Genomic DNA, 25,306 nt, shown 5'->3' with positions numbered 1-25,306 from the left:
CCTGGGATTTTGAGGGTAAGTGAAAAGTCACGAGTGATAACCAGGTTTCTGATTTTAGCAACTGATGTAAAGAATGGTTCTAATTGTTGAGGAAAGATTTTTTTCTGCTTTTATCTCTTTCATTTATCACTTTATTTTTGAGTGGGAAATATTGCTTTCAATTTTTGGATGTGTTGGTTTTGAAATTCCAGCTAATAAGCACCTAGATTGATGTGGTTGAGTAAGCTGTTGAATTTTCAACAGATCTGGATGTCAGGAGAGAGATCACTAATTTAGAATTGAGAACAGTCAGCATATGAGCTGCATGTATGCATGTTGTCATGCAGAGACAGTACTTACCAAGAAAAGGAGAAAAAGACAAAGTCCTAGGAAATACCAACTTCTTTTAAAGGAATATATGAATAAAGATACACTTTTCTTCATTCTTGGAAGGATAGTCTCAGGGATAGAGAATAAAGAAGACTGGTTTTCCAGAAGCCGAGGAAACACAAGAGTTTCAGGAAGGAAAATGGGTTTAATAGTCACAGATGCTACAGTTGAGTAGGTGATTCATACAAGCAAACTATTTTGGGAGTTTGATAATTAGTGGAAATTCGATTATGACATTTCAGCAGAATTCTGGGAAAGAGCCTAAACTGGATTTAGGGGTAAATGGGATTTGAGTCATTGGACATGTGCACCACAGACTATTCTTAAAGGAAATCTGACTTTGAGGGGAAGAACGACAGTAAGAGGTGGATGCAGGAATGATAAGGTGGTAGGGTTTTATCTTCCGCTCTATGCTAAGAGGCACACAAACATTTTTGTAGTCTTAAGGGAAAGGAAATTGCAATGGGGAAAAAGATTGAAGATATTGGATAAAAAGGGGCTCGTGGAAGGACTTTAGTTCCTAAGGAAAGTAGAAAGACTAGGATTAAGATGGATTTCTCCTCTGATGACATTGGCCTTGTATCAAAGAAGAAACACCTCTTTATCTGAACCTCAGAGGAAAGTGACAAAGACAATTAAGGTTGTAGATATGTTTCTGAAATGAGATAATGCGTATGAGCTTAGCTAACTAGAAAGCATTTTGTCAAAATTATTTTTATAAAGAATATTACTCCTTTTTGGAAGATATGTGAGTGTTCTTTCTCTTTATCAGTTTTACTTGCTTCTAAAGACAACTGAACTTTTTCATAGACTCTTAAATGCAGCAGGAAGCTTTGTTTTTCCTTGTTCCTAGCAACTGAAAAGTACACTTAACAGAAAAGCACATCAATTTCATTATCAAATTGTTGCTCTAAATTTTCTACAGATATGTACATTTCTGTGTATATGTAACTGTTAATGTGGTTTGGAACAGTTTCATTTATTCAAATGGCTCTTTTAACAAATAATAGAAATAATGAGGTTAATATATGCTAATGACACAAGTGAGCAAACTTTAATTTCAAAATGATTTACTTCATTATTTTTCAATCATGCCCATTAAGTAAAAAGCTGAGTACTTAAAAATACTCTACAAAATGATAAGTTTTTATCAGTGGCCTTCTCATTTTGCAAACCTCCATTTTCCCGCCTTTTGGAGGCCTCAGGAGCTGGCAAATGGAATCTGCCATTTGAGGTTCATGACAGTAGTACTCGGGTCCAAGAGAGGTGCCAAATGTCTGTAAGACACTTGCTGATTATATGAGAATAGGGATAGGCCAGAAAGCCCTCCGTGAGAACTTTCAGAACTTAGTCCAGTTCCTTGACACTGTATTTTTCACAGACATGCTTATAATTGATTCTCACTTGTCATGAGGGCAGGGCCTGGAAATGCTGGGATAATCCATGTGGCCACGCACTGCCAGAGGAGCCTCCTAGGGAGGCCCAGAGTCTGAGGGTCTGTAGACCAAAGCACGTCTCGCAACAGTGAACTGAAATTCGCCCAGTGTTCTGAAATTTAAGCTTATTTGACCAAATCTAGATAATAAGGAAATAACAATGTGGTTGGTCTTCAGTCTTTGATGGAATCTGATAAGATTCTGACTCTATACTATTGATCCAGATTACCTTTTGCCTTTCAAGCAGTCATGGGCCAATATTTCCCAAGCAATATGGCCAGTGGGAGAGGCGTCTCAGGTTTAAATGTATATATGTATATCAGGGCCTTAGACAGGTTTCCTTTCTGAAGTGATGAAAAACTGCATGTTCCAAGGAGAAATCCAGGTGGTTTGTAATTCTAGTGGGAGAGAAAAGATTGCTGGAAAAGGGAAATTTCAGTAGGGGGTAAAGAGCTTTTTGAAATTACTTCTTAATACTTTCTAATGTAACGTAAATGCAGCTGATCCCTCTCTAGTATTTTCTCTCCTGAGTAATCATTTCCTTCTATTTAGAATTTATTTTTATAGTACCTCATCATTTTTATGGCCCCATTAACCATTTTTATTTTTGAAATATAAAATGAAAATTTGATTTTATGTATAGTAATACAGTCTTGTCTCCAAATTTCTATTTTGCTCATGCAGAGGGTTACTTCTACAAGAGAACAGCAGGTTTGCAGAAGCACTACATTATTATAAATTGGCGATCGGGAGCAGGCCTACGCTGGCTTGTAAGTAACATTCAAGTCCTTTTAAAATATCCCTCCCTCCCCCTCCCTTCGTGAAAATGGTGATTTAAAGCCTCACAGATTAAAAAACATGGTAACTCTATTTCTGAATACTTGCCAATCAAATGATGAGACTTTAACAATTACATCTCTCTCAATTTTAATATTTTGGTGCCTGTTTATCATGTTAATATATTAAGATAAATATAACTTTTATTCATCTAGATATTAAGCTCAAAATATTCTGACTCCTTGAAGGCAGAGACTCTTATATATTTTTTTTCAGTGATACCTGTACTTCTTACTACATTGTTGTTCTTTTGTATATTTGTTCCCTGGGTATTTATTTCTTGGTTTTCTTTTAAAATCAGAAATAATGCATAGAAACAAAACGGAAGTAAAGATAACTTTATTGTTTCCATAGTATACATCATCTTCTCAACATTTGTATTTCCACTTGTCTCCCCTCAGCTGCATATTTAAACACCGGGATTATTCTAATGAACCAAGGAAAGACGGAAGAAGCTCGACGCACGTTCCTGAAGTGTTCTGAGATCCCTGACGAAAACCTAAAGGACCCTCATGCCCATAAGAGCTCGGTCACCAGCTGTCTGTACAACCTGGGGAAACTCTATCATGAGCAGGGACACTATGAGGTCAGGCCAAAACCTCTGCCTTATTCCTCCCCCTTGTTCTGATCTAGTCTCAATGTTTTCTACCTACAATCTCATTGTAGGGACACTGATCATTTAAGAAGCTCATAAGTGTTTTTATTAAAAGAGTTCTATGGTGAAATTCTTTTGGAAAAAAACTCTGCTCAAGCAAAACCTAATGGATTTCTTCACTGTGAATTTCTCAGCATAATTATGACTCCTCAGGAAAAGGAAATAACATGCATTGCAGCTCAAGCTTGTTTGCTCACCATCTCTTTGATTTTACAATTCAAGACACATTATTATTTTTATCTATATCCATTTTTTGATGTTAAAAAATACATTTTTGTACTCTGCGTATTGAGTAAATGATTTGATATAAATCCTACTCGTTTCTTTTCATTCTTTTTAAAACAATAACCCAGTGAAAACTAATTTTATTGTGTTTTTAAATTGGGGAGGGGGAAAGGTGATGGAGACAGGGTCTTGTGTGGGAAGTTGGGAGGTTGACCCAGTCCTGTGTTCCCTGTCTCTCTCACGAAGCCTGCCTGCATGGGTTTCTTCTCTCCCATTCAGTATGGCTCCTCCCTCCTCAAGTGACACCCACACACACTCTTACACGATGTATTAAGATTGCAACATGAGGGTGAAAATAGAATTTTAAAAATAATTGCATTTAATGATCTCAGTAGGTCTCAGTAGCTAGAAGATTCGTTAGTCGATATTTTATTTAGATCCTACTTGATCGCCTGACTTGAAGTACCTACAGATTTTAGATGACTGTGGGTGACTTCTGGTTATTTTATTGCATAATCTATGGGAACTGAAAAATTTATATTGAGAGAACAATAGTAACATTTGACTCCTTGTTAAACTGATTTTTATATGACCTTCTTCACGGACTGGGTTGAATATTTTTATTCATGAAATGGAGGCAGTATGATATCAAAGGATGGCTTAATTATTTTCCTCTGAATACCATTTAGAAAGAGCAATGGAAGATTTTAATTTTGGAAGGATGTTGTTATTTTATTTTCAGTGACTAGCCCTGTACTTTAGCTCTTTTTCTGTTTCTTAAATTAGGATGCACTTAGTGTATACAAAGAAGCAATTCAGAAAATGCCAAGGCAGTTTGCCCCACAGAGCTTGTACAACATGATGGGTAAGTAAAATAGTAATATTTTAATTGATATTTCAGGGACCTATGGAAAAATTGAAACCTGTAATTCTGTTAAATGGAATTCTAATAAATCATATTGTTAATCTTCACTAAAAAAAACCCTGTTCACAATTGAGTGTCACATTCAAATTTTTACAAAGCATACTTATTCTAAGAGAAATAAATGTGTTAACATAGTGATTTTCAACAATTGGCTGGATCCCAGAGTTGTTCAAAAGGGGCTCAAAAACTGAAGCTGGTTTTGAGTGTTAGCTAGACCCTAGAGATTGAAAATGATGAATAAAGTACATGTAGATTTTAATGAATTTATGAAATTTGTGATAATTTTTGATCATGTTATTTTCTTAATCATAATGTCCTCCTCAAAAATAAACATTGCTATGATGTAGAGATTCATGGTTTTGATGCTTATAAAAAAATGTGAGCAACTGAGCCAACTTGCATGGTTTTCGCTGATAAAGGCTTGGATCTCAAGAGGTTTTTTTCAGGGTATTATTTTAGAGTAAAAACAATACTGTGAAGAGTGTAAATATCCTACTACAATTATTCCTTTTTCTACATTGAATAATTAGCTTAATTTTCTTATTAATCAGAAAGTATGTACGCTAGGGCATTGATTTTTCTAGGTACAAGAGGTCAAGAACTAGAATTTCTAGTAAAATAATCTGCCTATTACCTGCAATTGATCCGTGGCAGCCTTATAGGAAATTGTTACCACAGCTATTTGATGGTGGACACACCTGAAAATTGCCTATTCGGTATGTGATTCTTGAAAAGAATCCCTAAAGTTTAAGATGTTCTGCTGATTGATTAACTCTGCTGTTTCCAGATAAGGGGTTACTTTTGTCCTCAAATCAAATATTTCTTTTTCTCCGAACAACGAATCGCAAACTCAGATTTTCCTTTTTCATTAAACTTGGTTAACTTGCTTAGTATTTCTAGGCCTTTCTCATGCATATAAACTAAATGTGACTACATGATCGCTAGGATTATTTTATGCTTTTATATTCTGTGATTTGAGGCATTTGGTAGTAGCTGTATGGCTCTGAGTACACATATAAAATCCCAAGTCCTCCCAAACTAGAAAATATATGCCTGGCAAGTACACTCACTTCTACTTTTTTTTAAATAACAGAAAATTCAGAAATAGTTTAGAGCTATAACAAGGCACAGGTCAGTAAATAGAAAAAAAGAAAAAAGATTTGGGAGAGGTTTATATATTCATTCCTTGTCTCTGGGAATCCTGACATTTAGCCTGGACAGCAGTAGGGTGATTTAACGCTCGTGTTAAAGAGGACACTGGAGTAGTTTTAGTTGCTATTTCTTTTTCTCTTTGGTATAATTACTGAAAGGTAAAATCTAACTTCCTTAAATGTACTTTTGTCTTTACCCTCTTATGAATTAAAACCGCGCCTTTCACTATCTAACATTTTACCATCGATCTAGCCACTCAGGTGAAATGTACATGTCCATAAAGTGTGTACCTAGATTTATCAGTTGAATTAACCTTCTGTGTTAGTGCTGGATGGTTATTCATTTCAAAATGAATATTGAAAGAACTGTGTTCTCTAGTTTTGTCTGAGCAGGCACAGTGATTTTAGTTTATAATTTTATTTTTAACGCTAATGCTTGGGAAGGACTTTTTCCCAATTTTCCTCGGTTATCAGAGAAGACATCTTTCTTTAAATTAGGAAAGGACTCAGGTCCATGGCAGCAGACTGCATGTGGCATCTTTATTGTTAATAGGAAGTGTGGTATTCACTATAGTTAATGATTTGAGAAAATTCATTCAATTATTTTAAGTAAATACATTTGATTGAAAATTCAGCTGGTACCTTGAGATCTGTGTCTCATGTGGTTACACAGATGCTGAGCACACACAGGCAGCAAAAGATAAGTGTATCCCTGGGGTGATTGCTTAGTCCTTTGTCTTATTTTCCATTATAGAAGGAGGGAGCCGCTTTGCCCAGACTCTGCAAAGCCCCCTAACAATTTGCAAGGGGAGAATCCCAATATAATTTATAATTCCAGATTTCTGCCATAATTATAGTGGCTGCCTTCTGTTTAATTTTATGTGACGGTCTGTCAGCTGACTAGGTTTTGTAGTTTCAGTTGTTCACGAAACTGTAATTTTCTCCGAGAATGAGTTCACCTCCTAATCAAATGGGTGAAATCCTCTGAGTGTTGGCTTTAACTCCTAATACATTTTGATTAGCCTCCATTTGACAAGAAAAAAAAATGGCCCAGGAGATAAGCTGCCCTATCAGTTCATCATTTTCATTAGTCTGTCAACATGTGCTGATTATCCTATCAAGTTTATCAACAGCCTTGAATGTGTTTTCTAATTCTCACATTTGCATATTATTGGTGCCCTTTAGGGATCAGTGATGGATTATAACGTCTGGTGAGATTTAGCCTGCAAGTATTCATTTTTCTCACGGCTCATTCATTTACCCCTTCAAGACCACTACCCCCAAGCACTTGCATGTATATCTGCAAACATTATTTATTTTCTTTTATTTGGAAGTTAGGAGACATAAAGGAATAGGTATGAAAAAATACAATTATATTTGAATGTTATTATTACTTTAATAACTCAATTCATTGCAGCTGCTTAAAAAAACAAAAAAAAACAACAAAAAACCCCAACACTCCAGCCCTTTGCATTTTCCCTTCCCTTGAACATTTTATGAAAAACATATCACTCTATGCTGCATGCCAGTAGTGGACTTACCCTGAACATCGAATGAGCCTATTTTTCGTATTTGTGTATTAATAGAAAATAACAAGTTTGATTATCGATTATTACTTGCTTCCCAACTTAAATTTTTCTATATTTTACCATAAGACTTAGTTTTTATTGTGATAATTTATAAGTAAACTTAAAAGTCTATTTAAAAATACATTCTCATTATTCTCTTTGATTTCATAGGATCAACGTGATTGAGTAACAATAATTGAGGAGTATCGTCCCATCCAAAATTAAGTGAATTTGCAAGCATGTACAAATCATATTTTAAAAGACACTATATATCACTTTTATAAACAAAAATTAAAGTTTCACCTAGGTGGCAGTTATAATTAGTAAGGTATGAAAATACATGAAATGTTAAGAGACCAGATCACACAATAACTGTTAAAATTGCTCCTAGCCAGTTGTGGACCTCAGTTTCCTCTTGAGAGAATGTGTTGGATTCAGTGGAGATTCAGTATAGTCTGAAGTCAGATAGCCCAGGTTCAAATTATGGCTCTGACACTTAACAGCTGAGTGACGTTGGGCAAATTACTTAACTGAAGCCTCAGTTTCCCCATCCATAATGTGCTTGTAATGGTAGTGTCAGTTTGAGGATTGAGTGAGATAATGAAGGTAAAGCATGTTGGACCAAATGCCCAACCTAGTAAGTGTTTCGTGACATTTACCTTCCGTTGTAATCATTATCCTTTCTGTAGGCTTTAAATTCCAGAAGTCACTCCTTGTATTCTCTCTGGCAGTTCTTTCTGTATTTACCAGTATAAATCTGATTTCTCTATACATACAGTTTTGACGTACTGATGGCCTTGGAGTCACCAACAGGGATTCTGTTTAGTTCTGTCCTGTCTAGAATTGCTGCGTTTTCTCTCGAAGTCCATTTCCCCTTATCTCTCAACAACCACAGTCAAAATCCATCTTTTATCATTAACTGCATTAACCAAAAGTGAAACAGCATACTTAGTTAATGCCCAATTAATTTAATTCCATTAATAGAGTATTCCCTTTAAATTGAAATCGTCATATTTAGGTTAGAATTTCTTCTCCTTTTCCTGTCATGACATACTTTTCCCCTAGACTTTGTCAAAATTATTCTTTATTCTGACACCTATTGTAGGCCTTTATTGAATCTCAATTTCTCCTCTTTTCTTCTCAAATTGTAAGTGATTTTTAGAATCATAGAACGTTAGAGACGGAAGATTCATATCTTTAAAATCCTCCTAACATAATCTTTTATTTTACAAGCTAGAAATTAACACTCAAAGAGTTAGGTTGATCTGAGCCTGAACCAAGATGGCAGAGTAGAAGGATGTGCTTTCACTCCCTCTTGCGAGAACACCAGAATCACAACTAGCTGCTGGACAGTCATCGACAGGAAGACACTGGAACTCACCAAAAAAGATACCCCACATCCAAAGACAAAGGAGAAGCCACAATGAGGCGGTAGGAGAGGCACAATCACAGCAAAATCAAATCCCATAACTGCTGGGTGGGTGACTCACAGACTGGAGAACACTTATACCACAGAAGTCCACCCACTGGAGTGAAGGTTCTGAGCCCCATGTCAGGCTTCCCAACCTGGGGGTCCAGCAACGGGAGGAAGAATTCCTAGAGAATCAGACTTTGAAGGCTAGCGGGATTTGATTGTGGGACTTTAACAGGACTGGGGGAAACAGAGACTCCACTCTTGGAGGGCACACACAAAGTAGTGTGCACATCAGGACCCAGGGGAAGGAGCAGTGACCCCAGGGGAGACTGAACCAGACCTACCTGCTAGTGTTGGAGGGTCTCCTGCGGAGGCAGGGTGTGGCTGTGGCTCACTGTGGGGACAAGGACACTGGCAGCAGAAGTTCTGGGAAGTACTCCTTGGCGTGAGCCCTCCCAGAGTCTGCCATTAACCCCACCAGAGAGCCCAGGTAGGCTCCAGTGTTGGGTTGCCTCAGGCCAAACAACCAACAGGGAGGGAACCCAGCCCCACCCTTCAGCAGTCAAGTGGATTAAAGTCTTACTGAGCGCTGCCCACCAGAGCAACAGTCAGCTCTACCCACCACCAGTCCTTCCCATCAGAAAACCTTCACAAGCCTCTTAGATAGCCTCATCCACCTGAGGACAGACAGCAGAAGCAAGAAGAACTACAGTCCTGCAGCCTGTGGAACAAAAACCACATTCACAGAAAGATAGACAGATGAAAAGGCAGAGGACTATGTACCAGATGAAGGAACAAGATAAAACCCCAGAAAAACAACTAAATGAAGTGGAGATAGGCAACCTTCCAGAAAAAGAATTCAGAATAATGATAGTGAAGATGATCCAGGACCTCGGAAAAACAATGGAGGCAAAGATTGAGAAGATACAAGAAATGTTTAACAAAGACCTAGAAGAATTAAAGAACAAACAAACAGGATGAACAATACAATAACTGAAATGAAAACTACACTAGAAGGAATCAATAGCAGAATAACTGAGGCAGAAGAACGGATATGTAACCTGGAAGACTGAATGGTGGAATTCACTGCTGTGGAACAGAATAAAGATAAAAGAATGAAAAGAAATGAAGACAGCCTAAGAGACCTCTGGGACAACATTAAACGCAACAACATTTGCATTTAGAGATCCCAGAAGGAGAAGAGAGAGAGAAAGGACCCAAGAAAATATTTGAAGAGATTATAGTTGAAAAATTCCCTAACGTGGGAAAGGAAATAGCCACCCAAGTCCAGGAAGCGCAGCGAGTCCCATACAGGATAAACCCATGGAGAGACACGCGAAGAAACACAGGAATCAAATTGGCAAAAATTAAAGACAACGAAAAATTCTTGAAAGCAGCAAGGGAAAAACGACAAATAACATACAAGGGAACTCCCATAAGGTTAACAGCTGATTTCTCAGCAGAAACTCTACAAGCCAGAAGGGAGTGCCATGATATACTTAAAGTGATGAAAGGGAAGAACCTACAACCAAGATTACTCTACCGGCAAGGATCTCATTCAGATTCGATGGAGAAATCAAAAGCTTTACAGACAAGCAAAAGCTAAGAGAATTCACCACCACCAAACCATCTCTACAACAAATGCTAAAGGAACTTCTCTGAGTGGGAAACACAGAGAAGAAAAGGACCTACAAAGAGTTAGTTTGATCTGTTTAGGATTACACAGTTTGTGTTAGAACCAGAAGTGTAGTTTACTGATTTAAATTTAAATGCTTTTTGTATTCAGTCCGTCTGTATTGCCAAAATTGGCACATTCTTCACTATGTCAATATAGCTTATCTTTACCCATTTAAAAACCAGCATATATATCTATATGTAGATATAGATATATAGATATATGGATATAGATATCATTCCTTGTCCAAATATATATTAAAAACCTTTTCATCTTAAAAGAATGAAACACCTACAAAATTGTGGTTTCATTACAGATGCATGAAATGCAGGATATTAAAATTCTTTTAATGTAGGTTAATTTTTAACCACCCTCATTTTTTCTCTTCTTTCTTTGTAATTGTTTATTTCCCTTACTATGTATACTTAAGCATTGCTTTTGAATAATCCTAAGAGATTATGGGAAACTAAAATAGGCTGTAGCTTTCAATTTTATCAGTTTGAGCCATTCCAATCCCAAAGATCATTTTAGGCCTATTTACTATTTAATATAAAATTACTTGGCTTTCTCAATGCAAAGTGATTGTTGGGTTTAATTATAATATATAAGCAATTTAGGCCATTTCATCTTGGTAATATATCTTGAGAACAAAAAGCCACGATGTATTCATGGAGTAAGAATCTAGAGTTACAGCCTTGGTGTTGCAGTCTGCAATCACTATGTTTAGAATAACCTCTGTGTGCAAAAAAAAAAAAAAATCTTTAAGTCACAGGTCCTGAGTTAGGGGGGGCGTATAGTGGTGGTAGGATGAAATGGAAATAGTCCATATGGTTTCTGCTCTCATAGAACTTTGTAAGTGATTTCACAGTTGGTCTAGTGCTCTTTAGTATCTTTCCTTAATAAGTAAATGCCTATAAATGAAATGGATAATTGTATTACTCTAACCTCGAGAATATTTTGTTTATAACTTTGTAGGCCTACTATGTTGACTGGACCAAACAAACCAAAACAAACAAAACAGACAAAAATCTCGAGCTTTTTTTTTTTTTTTGATGTGACACTAGTGTCACAATTTGCCCATATATTTATATATCCTTGTTCTTTAAAAAATATGTGTCTATGGGTAACATGCTTTTATCTTAGGGAGAGGTGACCTTCTTCCAGGGGAACTCCATGATAATGATCATTGCTACTTATTACCTCATTTGCCTTTATTTTGATCTTACCATTTGATTCTCTTATTTCTGATAATTCCTAGATCTTTTTTTATACACATCCCTGTTACTTATGAAATCCTAGCTCATTATTAGAAAATATATTTTCCTCCATCAGCCTGCAACTAACAAGTCTTTTACTTACATAGGTTTAAAATTGACAAGATGCTTTTTCCTCACATTCTCTCATAAAAAAGAAGGACTCTTTTGACTTAATTTTCAGTTTTGTGAAAATGGCTCTTCAATTATGAGAGATTTCCCCAATTTCATTGAGCTAGTTAGAATGGTGAAAGAACCAATAAATAGGAGACACAGTGAATTTATTATAACAATCTTTAGAGTAAAGAGCTTGTCCAAATTTTAGAATTTGTGTTTTTGAGAAAGAAACTTGTGGAATGAAAAAGTTTTGTCATAAATGGCTACCAGGGACCTTTAGGTCCCTTACTCTCATTTAAGTAAGAACTGACAAAGAAGATGTCAGATGTACCTCCTGACAACAAAACACAAAAATTCTCACTTGTAAATTTATCCTAACTCTACTCGAAGGATGTATACTCTGTGCTGAACTCAGTTTAGTAGGTTGGCTGTCAGAGAAGTCTGCTTTTCTCTCAGCCTCTGTATGGTTGGTTGTTTAGTGCATAATTTCTTTTTGTTGGATTTTTCTAGTGTGCACATTTGTGTGTGTGTGTATGTGTTGACCTCACTTTGTTCCAGAATATATTTAGAATAGAAATATTCAGAGTAAATTTTTGATAGGTCAGTTACATGCTTAATGTCTTCTTCTGTGACTGGTGGTTCTAAAGTGGATTGCTCAAGGCATTTAGCATGCTGACTGTGAAAGAAATGGTTTTTAACTGTGTGAGATTTGAACTTCACATCTTTCAAGTGTGGAAGCATTAACACTCCAGTAGTGTTAAGCTTTTTATACCACCTGCTTCCCCTATTTTGAGTTCTGGTGATTTTCCTGTGATTGCTTCCATTGGCGCTCTTGAAAATCTGTGCGTCAGCCCTTCAAATATGATACGACTGTATAACTGGATTAGCCATTGATCTGTGTACCTCTACAAGAATATTAACTTCTAATTTTTAAGATAAACCTTTTCACTGCATTTTCATGTTTCATTCGTCAGAAAGGACAAGACCAGGAGAAAGGATAAGACCAGGGCCAGGAGATTTTAGAAATTCATTTTGTAAGATATGGAGCCAATAAGATAAGGAAATATGAGCTTTGGGCTGTATATCAAAAAGAATAAATATATGAAATGTATGTACACAATTTGCTCCTAAAAGTTCATTTCTCATTATAAAACTGTAGTGGTTTATTTTTTTTTTCTTTTTACCATTCACGCTTGATATAAATTCTCCATTATGTACTATGGTTACAGACAATAATTTGCTAGGCATTACATACACTACAAAGGCCAGCCTCCAGTTCAGCTGCATTAAATAGGTAATATATTTTGTTTAAAGTTTCAATTAAACCCAGGACCAGAAGATATATGGTCCCTGTGGGGAGTTTGAACATTTTCATGCCAGTGCTGGGATTGCCTAAGGATCATGCTTAGGTCTAGATGTTGCTTGCTTTCCTGGAAATACGATATGAGACAGTTGATTATATTTCACTGCTATTAAAACCACACGAGCCCACCTGTTACATTAATTCATACTTTTGCCAGTTTAGTGGTAAAGGAAAAGATTGAGACTTAAAAACTTTATTTTTAAATTGAGTTATAAGGAAATGAATATATTCAAATTAATACCTAATTATATCCTTATTCTCTGATTCCCAAATAATTTCAATATGTTCTGCTTGAAAAATATGTTTTCTGAGGCTTCAATAGAAATAAATGAGAAAAAAAAAGTGTATATTTTACTCTCTTATTGGGCACTATCCACGGAGTGAATCTTTTACTCAGTAATAAATATGGGCTGGATTGTTCTCAGAAAATTAAAGTGATGCTATGTTATACTTGGAAAATTAACTAAATTTCAAATTCTGACATTCTTAAAAGATGCCAATTTTGATGACATTGAGATGAAATGGACATTATCATGAGGAAGAAGAAAATCTTGTATGAAGGATACAATCTTGAAAATCAATGTCAAGAAAACAATAAATTGTTGCACATATTTAGAATAGGCCAGTAATACAAATGAAGTTAAAAATTAAATACATTACTAATTGTACATACTTTGCTCTGTATGTATTTATATTGGCTTTTCCTAATAGGTAGGGAAGAGTTGTTTCCTACATGAAAATCTTATTTAACTCCCGCATGAACTGTTACTTAGTTGTGATTTTATTTACACTGAGTGAAGCTATTGTCATATTCAAATTGAATAAAGCATTAAAATAGAACATGCAAAGTTTTGTTCCAGATTACAAGTCTTTTTTTTGCCAACATGTAAATTATGAGTATGGGGTTCTGTGAGCTGTTGTAGAATCTTATTTTTAAGTATTCATTAAAAATAGAATGAATTTTTAAATTTTTGATATATCTTAGTAATTAACATTAATATAAAAATTTATAATATAAAATATATTATTCATTACATATTATAGAGACATATTGCTTGATCCAGGAATACATATGAAATGTAATCCTAAGAAGATGTGTATAAAACTGAAAATGCTTTTATTATTCTATTCTGATGTCTTCCTGCAAATATTTATATCCTATTTCTCTGAATACTATTATTTTCATTAATTCTTTCCAAGCTAGTATAACATTTACTCATTCTTTTTTCTTTTTTCTGGTGTAAGCTTTGGGTTTTTCTAAACACAATTTAGAAATTCCTTGCATATATTTTTAGTATTCCCTAAATATTTCAGTTGTATTAAGCCGTTTTATTTTATTGCATTGTAATTCTCTTGACGACAGTATTATATTTTTTGGGAGCGGATCATCACCTCCAACATACACAGGGACACACAGACACACACACACACACACACACACACACACACACACACAGTCTCACTTTCTCTTTTTTTTTGAAAATCTGAACATTTTATGGGATTGTCTCCAACATTTGTTGATTGATTGCTCTTAGTGATTTATTTCCTTGAAAACATAAAGGAAATTGATTAGCCTAGAGAACTTCAGGATCCCGAGCTGCAAAAAGAGACATAGTAACATAGGCTCCTGGCTATTTTCCAAGTTAAATTTTGATGGTACATCAGATGTTTCCGGTATATAACACTAGGTATTAGGAACCTTTTTAACTTTCACTGAAGTTTAACCTCTTTCTTCATGATTTGTGTTTTTACTTAATGAAACACATTTTCATTTTTTTCCCCTGCATTTCCTCTCTTTGCTTTAAAACTACCCTTTCTGGCTTCAAGGGTTTCCCCTTAAGTTTGGTGCTGTAAGGACTTGCTAAAGAATTACCTATTGAACCTTTTCATAACCCTCAGTTTAAGACTTGGATTATATTTCATTTACTTCCAATCACTCCGCCCCAAAGGAAGAAGTTATAATTGTTAAAGTCTGTTGTCAGATACTAAGTAGCCTTCCTAATTTCTGTAATCATTTTAATTTTTGTCTTTGTCTTTGCCTGCTCTGTTCACTACCTCTTAAGGATTTCCAATCAGGACTAATATATCTAAGGTAACTGGACTCTGTCATCTTTATGATACCATAAGGCTGAGGAAGATGTTAGGATGGAAATACAAAAGATTCACAAAATTTGACAGCCAATAGTTACAGCAAGTTTATGACATAAATAAATAAAGGCCAGACTCCCTAATGTTTCTATGTTAATGCTAATACCGTGAAGTAAAAAGTGAGAATTAAAATCACAGCAAGTTAAACTCTTGACATAATAGGCTCCTGATGTCATGTGGTTCTGTCCGACCTATAGATTCTAGAAAAAGAAGTTACTTGGAAATTTTTCTTCAGTGACATACTAGGCAAAAATGTAACATCTAAATTCAAGTTGATACATAATGTGATCAATTATTTCTCAGATATTTATCAAGACTCTGTGGAGCCACTTCTGAACTTAGGTTGGAGGACAGATAAAGAGATGAAGTGTTTTCTCTCGGGCTCTACACATCTCATAGTCTAATTTAAGATCAGGAAGATTATAATTGGTGAGGTAAGTCCTATAGATACATTAAAATGATGGGGGACAGACAGGAGTTGGAATAAATGAAGAATTGAGTATAATTGTAAATAGGAAAAGTCAATTTTGTAAAAACTGCCATCTTTACTTGATCCCTGGATTATAATTCAATAGCAATAAACATCTCAAAAATGTATCAAAAATTTGACAAAATCATTCTAAAGTTTATCTGGTAGACTTAACAGGAAAATAGAACCAAGAAGGTTTAGAGAAGAATAATGGGTGAGACTTGCTGTACTTGATATTAAAATATTAGTATCAATAGAAGCTACAGTAATTAGAGCAGTGTTGTCCTGGCATAAAAACAGAAAATCTGACTAGTAGGACAGAATGGAGACCCCAGAAACAGATCAAAATTTACTAAATCTTTATAGATAATAGATGTGGAATTAAATATGCTTGAGGGAAGGGAGTTTTTATAAAAGCTGATCTGGGAGAATTGATTAAATGTTTGGAAACAATAAAATTAGATATCTGCCTCACACCATATGGTAAAATGTATTTCATGTGGAATAAGTAGCTAATTTTAATAACAAAACTATATAAGTAGAAGAGAATGTATGTCCCTATAATGGAGAATAATTTTGTGCAAAATAGATAGTGATTAAACTACAAAGGAAAAGTCAACTTGATTTGCATATGTAAAAATTAAAATAGTCTGAAATGAAAAGCTATTACCATCTTTTGCCTATTATAGGGAAAAGATAAATATCTTAATTAAAAATGGTTTAAAAAATGGTTTAAAACCATTAAACAGTGACCCACAATTTTTAAAAATTGCTGATTAAAATCTTATTTAAAAAAATTTGTGAAAATATATGCATTTCATTAGTTCAAGAATTCTATATATGTATTCTAAGATAATAAGATAAAAATTTTTTTAAAAAAGAAGGATGATAATTGCTGAAGTAGGTGTAGTACCTGCAAAAAAATTGGGAGGGGAATTTGAATACACAAAAAATTGATCTTGAATGAGAAAATACAATTTTGGAAAATTTATCATACTTTTTAATATAGTTTTAAAATGCTAGAAGGAACCTAAATATTTAAAACTAGCAAAATATTTTACTTATAATTGATTTTTTTCAAAATATAAAATAAATTCTGGAAAAACACCAAAACTTTACCAATCACTATGAGTGATGGGATTCATCTGATTTAATAAAATTATTATCTTTCAGATTTTCTACAATGAGTAGATATAATGTTAATAATTAGATAATAAATATAAATATTAAAAAAAATTAAAGGATTAATCAGGACTTGGGCTAGTCAATCTTGAGTAGATCATCTAGAAAATCCATGAATATGACAGTTCCTTTTTAAACTAACTAGGATATTGTCACTGGTTTATGAAATGACTGTAAATTCCTGGACAGTGATGAATCTACAAATGATTATATAATTTAGGGGATTAAGGAGTTATTTAGTCTTAGCCCCTCATTTTGTGGATGATAAACAAAGGTCTTGTCAAATAACCTGTTTGTCTATAACCATACAAAGTTTTAATGGAAAAGTAAGAATTAGAAACCCAGACATCTAATTACTCTTTTGGTAAATAATTCATAATTCTGTGCTACATCATAATTATAAATAATTTCAACAGGTAGATGGACAAACCAAGTTAATTAATTAAAATGTGTTTATTTCATTTTAAAATTATGTGGCAAAATTAGTTCCTAAGGAAAGAATTAAAGGTAACATATAAAAAAAAAATCATAAACTTGAAGATGGGTAAAGTGCTCATTAAAAGAAAAATGACCAGCACAGAAAAACACTACTTATAAAAACCATCAATATAAGACTTCCCTGGTGGCACATTGGTTAAGAATCCGCCTGCCAATGCAGGGGACACGGCTTCAAGCCCTGGTCCAGGAAGATCCCACATGCCGCGGAGCAGCTAAGCCTGTGCGCCACAACTACTGAAGCCCGCACGGCTAGAGCCCGTGCTCTGCAACAAGAGAAGCTACCACAGTGAGAAGACCGCGCACCACAACGAAGAGTAGACCCCGCTCACCGCAACTAGAGAAAGCCTGCGCACAGCAACGAAGACCCAATGCAGCCAAAATAAAGAAAACAAAATAAACCTGATATCTTAAATGGAATAGAAGCATTTCTTAAAAATGGAATGACTACGTTAGTGACCAGCCAAGTCCTTAAGCTGGGAGAGCTTAGAAATTAGACAGATTACCATAGAATGCCTGACCTTCAGGCAAAGTATCCTAAAACACTTGCAATATTGACAATCAGATGCTTTCACCATATCAGCAGCAGAAAGCCTGCTAGAAATCATGCAGGGCTGTTTTCTGAATGCTCCTATTCTTTACAGGCCAGAGAAACGCTATAACCTATGTGAGCCCTTTTACAAAGGTAGCATTTCTCCCCAGTGTGCGGGTGTCACTGTATTTTACAAACATTCTTCTGAAACTTCTAGAACTTCTCAACTTATAGCTAGGCACATGCAATTCAGTGTTGTTCACACCTTTTGCACTCATGTTCCATTGTTCACTGTGATTTTGCTCATAACCACTTACCATCTGTTTTATTATATACTTGATAATTTTCTTCATTCTAAAACATATCTATGAAATCACATTTTTAAACACAGATTAAATGTAATTTATAAGCACTAAATTAAAAAAAAAATTTGTGTTTCATGTGCACCTAAAAATCAAACTTTGGAAAATACTGATAAATATATTTCTCTCAGAAGATTGTAAGTACCATGAAGGCAGGAATGAATGATATCTCATTAGCCTTTAGGTTTACCATCATATGCATTATCCATGTTGGCTAACCTAAATTGATATGCAAGATATGCATTTAAGAATTTTTTTTTTTTTTTTGCCTGAGACATGTGGCATGCGGAATCTTAGTTCCCTGACCAGGGATTGAACCTCTGCCCCCTGCATTGGGAGCGTGGAGTCTTAACCACTGGACCACCAGGGAAGTCCCTATTTAAGCATTTTAAAAAAGAGATTTAACAATTACTGTAAGAATTGAGAAAGGGGTGATTACTTTTGGTACATGTGGTCAAAAACATTTTAAGTTGGGGAGGAGGGATAGATTGGGAGTTTGGGATTGACATGTACACATTGCTTTATTTAAAATAGATAACCAACAAGGACCTACTGTATAGCACAGGGAACTCTGCGCAATATTCTGTAATAACCTAAATGGGAAAAGAATTCAAAAAAGAATAGATACATGTATATGTATAACTGAATCACTTTGCTGTACACCTGAAACTAACACAACATTGTTAATCAACTATACTCCAATATCAAATAAAAATTAGGGCTTCCCTGGTGGCGCAGTGGTTGAGAGTACGCCTGCCGATGCAGGGGACACAGGTTCGTGCCCCAGTCCGGGAAGATCCCACGTGCCGCGGAGCGGCTGGGCCCGTGAGTCGTGGCCGCTGAGCCTGCGCGACCGGAGCCTGTGCTCCGCAACGGGAGAGGCCACAACAGTGAGCGGCCCGCGTACCGCAAAAAAATAAAAAATAAAAATAAAGAATAGGGAATTTGGAGGGTCGAGGAATTGCATAAGGTGGTCAAAAGATACAAACTTCCAGTTATAAGACAAAGACGTACTAGGGATGTAATGTACAACATGATGACTGTAGTTTACACTGCTATATGATGTATTTGATTAGGGAGTACATCCTCAAAGTTCTCATAACAGGGAAAAAAGCATTATTTTGTATCCATCTGACATGATGGGTATTAACTGACCTTACTGTGGTAATCATTTCACAATATATATGTCAAGTCATAATGCTGTACACCTTAAACTTCTACAGTGCTGTATGCCACTTATATATCTAAATGAAGCTGAAAAAAAATAGGGAATCTAAACTGAATCTTAACATAGAAATATATTCTCTTGAGCAAGGGCAGGAGAAACAAAAGGTAACACTAGCAGATAGGGGTAGTATGTACCCCTACATGCTCTATTCTTTATCTGGTAGCTGGAGCTGTCCAGTAACTTGAAACATGAAGATTAGTGAGATCTGGACTCTTACTTACATCATCAATAATCCAGCTTTCTTTCCTTTAAGGAGTTAGTCTTTGCCTGGATTATTTAGATTCAGGGCTTTTTAGGGAGGAAGAGTGACATTATTTGTTCTACATCTGAAACTGGTTTATATCTGCCTGAAGCCAGCCTGGAGACATCGAAATCCCTTTTGCCTGTGAATGAATTGGAAATAAATCTGGGTGATGAACCTGATCACTCACACTGCAGATCTTTGAATTCTTACGAAAGTACCTCTATTATGTCATTTGTGTGTGTGTGTATGTAGGGTGAGAAAGAAAAATAGTCATCATTGCTTCTTTCCTCCTGGGTAGTATAAACATTTTTTTTCTATTATTGTAAGTTAAGAAGAATTATAGTACCAGAGAAGATGACTTAACCCTCCTGCCTCTACCCCATTCCCGATCAAGTATCTTCATTCCCTTTCTTATTGAATTTACTGAACTTTCTTTTCCTGTGGCCATTTCCTTAATGGAATTTTTATGATTTTAATATTTTAATCAAGCTTGAAGGATTACATGTATACCATTCTCTCCTAACTGAATCCACTGATGGCATTTTTTGCAGTTATTTTATCCCTTCTCTAATTTTTATAGTATTTGGACAGAGTGGAATAGTAGAAAGAAAAAGAGAGAATCCAATCTAAATCCTGAACCTGTCATTTGCTTGTTTTTGAACACTGAGCAAGTTGGTTAAGCTCAATAACCCATAGTCACTTCATTTGTAAGATGAGACTAATACTAATTAGAGTGTAGGAATAATGTAAAAAGTATAAAGATAATGGAGGGGGGGAGTGGGATGGAGGCCCAAGAGAGAGGGGATATATGTATACATGTAGCTGATTCACTTCATGGTACAGCAGAAACTAACACAACACTGTAAAGCAACTATACTCCAAAATATATATATATATAATACTTTAGTAGGTATTCAATAAGTAATAAACTTTATATAGTAGGTAGCTTGATGCATTGGCAAAAAGTATGGGCTTTCGAGGCATTCACACCTTTTAAGATAGGATTGTTAACTGTTCAAGTGACTTATTATTCCTGTACCTTCCTCCACATTCACAAATGAGTGTTCTAACCCCTTGTATGAATTAGAAATGAGAAATATGAGGCTCCTACCTTGGCAGTGCCAGGGAAATAGCAAGTACTTGGGCTTGTATTGTTCGTTGCCTGAATCTTTATTGAGTTGCATTTTAAACACATTTAAATTCATCCATGATCATTTTCTTGCATTTTAGGTTTTGCATCTTGATTTTATTACCACTTTTATGGGCTGTTTTGTGTTAAGGTTAACCTTAGGACTAAAGTACATCTTATATGCTACATATTTCCATCTTAATAATTGAATAAAGTATGAGGCAGAAACGTTTTTAAAGGTCAACCATGGATTATTATTGCTCTTCCTTATTCCTTTAATTCAATAGAGAAGCCCAAGGCAAAGTGAAATGAACTTGATGGCCAGTGTGTCATAAGCTAGAAAACAATTTTCCGTGAGTGAGGCAGAGTATAATTTTCACCTGAGCTGGAGACTTGGAAAGTTTGTGACTGTTCACTACCAACAGGCTAGCAATGCACTGAGGTCAGGTCGTCCTGGGTTTGAATTGCAGTTTTACCACGTTCTACATTTATGGTTTTGCGTGTTTGATTTAGCCACTGTGCTTTTCAATTTTCTTATCTGTAAAATCCAGGTAGTTAAGGATGTTCCGTAATTTAAAAAATGAGATACATAAGCAACTAATGTAGAGATTGAAAATATGTTTCATCTCATAAACCTAATTTGAAAAGTTAGTTAGTACTGGCTGAATGAGGGTGATACGTTAAGGCCCCTTGTGGGGCTAAGTGAGAAAACATTCTGTGTGCCCAAAGGTATAGAGTGGGAGGAGTGGCTGCATGTAAGTCAGACATTTGCTCCCTATAGCTTGCTACCCTATTTTGTAATAAACATTCAATGAATGTTATTGTCAGTGTTATCACTGAGATGCACTGAATGGTTACATGAAGTTTTTCTAAGTTGTAATGAATAGTACCTAAGTAAGCTAGTTATTTACATTTTTCATATACTTGCCAAGACATTATATTTCTTATTTGTGGTCCTTTGGTATTTCCCCACCTCACAAGCTTTACAACTTAATAAGTTGCTTATGAGTTCTTACTGAACAAAATAGTTCAACCTAAGTAGTTAGCAAATTAATAATATTTCATTTCAAAATGAGTTTTAATCATGATAGATTTCTGACTTGGCAAAAAATAGTGCACTTTCTGAAATGATTTTTAGAAAATCAGACACTTAAATATAAAGATATGAATCTCGAAAGCACTCTGGAATTGGGGTTCTCCTGCACTCTCTTTCTGTACAGGTAGCTTACCTGTTACTATTCTACAAGTTAGTTGAATTTTTAATAAATGAAAAGTAGAAGCCATATTAAATGCAATGATTGTAGAACTTCTAAAAAGTGATCTATGAGCACTTGAAGACCCAAAGTAGAATTTCAGGTCAATTCCAAACAGAACCTATAATGCAGACCCATCTTTCAGCTCTAACTCTGAAATTAGTATGTGTTTTCTTCTGGCTTTAGAATCCCTTTTAGAGATAAATAGTTGGATTTGGTTTATCATTAATTGCTTTACAATTTTTAATATTCAGGATTGTGCATCTTTTCTGTTATATAAATCATATCTAGTATCGTTTTAGTATGAAGGAGTGGTTCACTCTCCCTAAGGAAAATTACTATTTGTTTTGTTTGGAAATATTTATTAGTTCAACATGCCAAAAAGAAAATTTATGACATTGTTTCACTTATTAGGAGATATTATAATTAAAAAATATAATTATCACAGAAACATGTAAAAATTTTTTAAAATCCATGCCTAATCCTACCACTCTAACAACTATGAATATTTTGTATATTTTATTCTAGTTTTTGGTCTTTGCTTCAGGATTTCTTGCATCTCACCCTGAGCATTTGATTAAATCTAACCAAATTCTTCTTAAATGTGAACACATTTTAAGCTTTAGGAAAAAAATATTTTTTTGAGCTATCATTTTTATGATAATATAGTTTAGTGGCTTTTCTCAGAACTAGAAACACATAGATGTGTGTGAGTGGTACCTACATTTTTATGCATGTTACATATAATTTGTCACCAATATTTTTACTAACCGGTCAAGCGAAGGGCACTCAAAAGGTCAGGAGATGCAAATCAATTCAATTCATCAGACATATTTCTATTGACAGTGCTGTGCTAATGCAAAAAGAATTTGATTAAAATAAAAGGAAGCTAGCTCTTCCTTTGAAGCAAAGATGTACAACCAGTGTGGGTAACACATTTAGGAAAAGCCTCTGATTATTCCTCTAAATGGAAAAAGCCATGATAATTATGATTAGTTAAGCTATAAAAGTCTGCTTGAAAAATAATGCAGGTCACCAGTCTATTGCCTGGTCTCAGAAATTAAGTAGCTTCAACATTTGCAGTGTTTATTATAACTATAATATTTAACTTAAATACACAAATCATCTTAAAATATACTTTTACCATCAGGTGTGTATTCTTCCATACTATGAGCATAGAAGGGGGAGGGGGATGATAATAAGCGGGCAACTGATACACGTTTGGCTTTATTTCCAATTTTTTTCTCTTGCTTGGCTGTTAGTGAAATGCTATTTGGTGGGCAAAGTTTGTGTAATTTGAAAGTAACAGCTGATGGCTGAAAGGCCCTAGACTCGCTTTGCACATGGTGATGGGCGTGCTAAATAACTGTCATATATTCACTGGATTTTCCAAAGGAAACTGGTAAATTTTATTTACTCATTAAAATACAAAATGCAAATAATTTCTGAAAAAAACTAAAATCTAGCACCAATGCTTAAACCCAAATATTTTTAACTCCTTCATTTAATCTTACTTTTCTCAACAAGGTTGTCAGCCTTAGAGGGTAGGACCTTGAACTTCTGTTGTCTAGGTCCTGCATAATACTCTCCAATTAGTAGTTATTCTGTAAATACTTGAGTGTCTGAAGGAATGAATGAATGTGAATAAAAAAGAACAAATGATTGTACATAAGAAAGACCCAACCTTAAAAAAGAAATGATGACAAAGCACATATTCTTGGGAGTTAGATGTTTCTAAGTTAAAAAAAAAAAAAAACCTTTATCATGTACTGCATTTTTGACTTTTAGGCATTTCACTTAGTTTCTCCGAACACAAGTTTTCTCATCTGTGAAATAGACATGATGGTGACTTTTGGGGAATCAAATGAGGTAACGGATGAGAGTACTTGCCACAGAATCTGAAAATGTGTGGAATATAAACAGGATGATGTGATCTGTTGCAAATGTTCTTGCAAAGCTGTATCCTCATACTGATTTTCATGATTCTCTTGCCAGGTGAAGCATACATGCGACTAAGCAAGCTCCCTGAGGCAGAGCATTGGTATATGGAATCACTGAGATCCAAGACCGACCACATCCCTGCTCATCTTACCTATGGGAAACTGCTTGCTCTAACAGTGAGTAACTCCCTTTCTCACCCTTTAGAAACTGGTTCTGCCTATGCAGACTGAGACAGATAGGGTTTGAGGTACTGGTTCCTGGCCAGTTAACCCAGATTGTTAGGATTTCATGATGATAATACTAAGTTAGAACTCTGTACAGAAAAATATAGAAAAATGCATTCCTTTGGCTATGGGGTTTGCCATAGATAAAATATGTATCCTTGATGTAACTTAATTGAAATGTATAAATGGAGAACTCCAGATGTGTGATTATATAATGAACTTGTCAAAATAACAATATTTGTGTAACGACTATGTTCTCCAAGCCAGTGTTAACCCCAGATTGGCTATAATGTGGAATTAAGTCTGATTCTTTCCAAAAAGCCAGCATTATATAAGATAACTGCGTGTGTGTCCGTCACTGTCACCTAGAATTCCTACTAATTGGAAATCATTCTGTAAGAGAAGTGGAGCCATCGTTTGGCCACCCGCTATGTGACAAGCTCTCTTGGCCACATTTCTGTGAAAGTGGTATTATTCTAAGCATAAGAAATTGTTGATATTCTACCTTTGTGACTTACAAAAACTGTAATTTTATGTGCCGCAAAGCAATGTTAATGTTTTTATTTTATACAATCAGGGATTGTTCAAAATATTTAAGTAACTTTTCACCCAGCTAATAAATGGTACAACTAGCCTCAATCCTAATATGAATCTCTTATCTGTGTTATTTTAGTTATATCCCTTAATCTCTCTCCAATATTACTAAAAATAAATGAACACTAGCAAAACGTAGAGCAAACGGTCAGGAAAGTGATTGCTAAGTGAATTCGTAGAAGCGTGTCTTATAATTATTTAAAAATAATAACATTTTTATTTCCCACAGAAGACGATAAGCTAAACACTTAAAAGTATTATGGATCCATTCTAAGATACCACTAAAATGTTACTAAAGAGATTATATAGGCAGACTAAGTAACCAGAAAACATCCCACTAAAAAATATCTAGATATGCCTAAAGAACTACAACAGATATGCTCTTCATGCATGGCTGAGCTCAAGGTGTAGAAAGAGAATTTCCCAGGGATGGAAATGAAGCAGTAACTAAACACCGGAACAGTAAACAGTAGGCTGTTCCTACAGCTGATTTGGGATAGTTTACCAGTTGCAACAA

The 25,306-nt window shown here is 35.1% G+C and overlaps 1 protein-coding gene across 2 annotated transcripts in view; it reads left to right on the top strand.

The window, feature by feature from the left end:
• Nucleotides 1-25,306, top strand: part of TMTC2 (transmembrane O-mannosyltransferase targeting cadherins 2) — an 850,034-nt gene that overhangs the window by 255,081 nt on the left and 569,647 nt on the right. For both annotated transcript variants that reach the window (XM_060164648.1, XM_060164647.1), the window contains exons 5-8: nt 2,490-2,575; nt 3,044-3,228; nt 4,309-4,387; nt 24,026-24,147. In XM_060164648.1, the coding sequence (XP_060020631.1) occupies nt 2,490-2,575; nt 3,044-3,228; nt 4,309-4,387; nt 24,026-24,147 (472 nt within the window). The remainder of the gene's footprint in view (nt 1-2,489; nt 2,576-3,043; nt 3,229-4,308; nt 4,388-24,025; nt 24,148-25,306) is intronic.

Source organism: Lagenorhynchus albirostris, chromosome 11 (assembly GCF_949774975.1).
Source record: "Lagenorhynchus albirostris chromosome 11, mLagAlb1.1, whole genome shotgun sequence".
NCBI classification, from domain to species: Eukaryota; Metazoa; Chordata; class Mammalia; order Artiodactyla; family Delphinidae; genus Lagenorhynchus; species Lagenorhynchus albirostris.
Note: the sequence above shows the minus strand (reverse complement) of the source record. Positions and strands in the feature narration are given on the sequence as shown.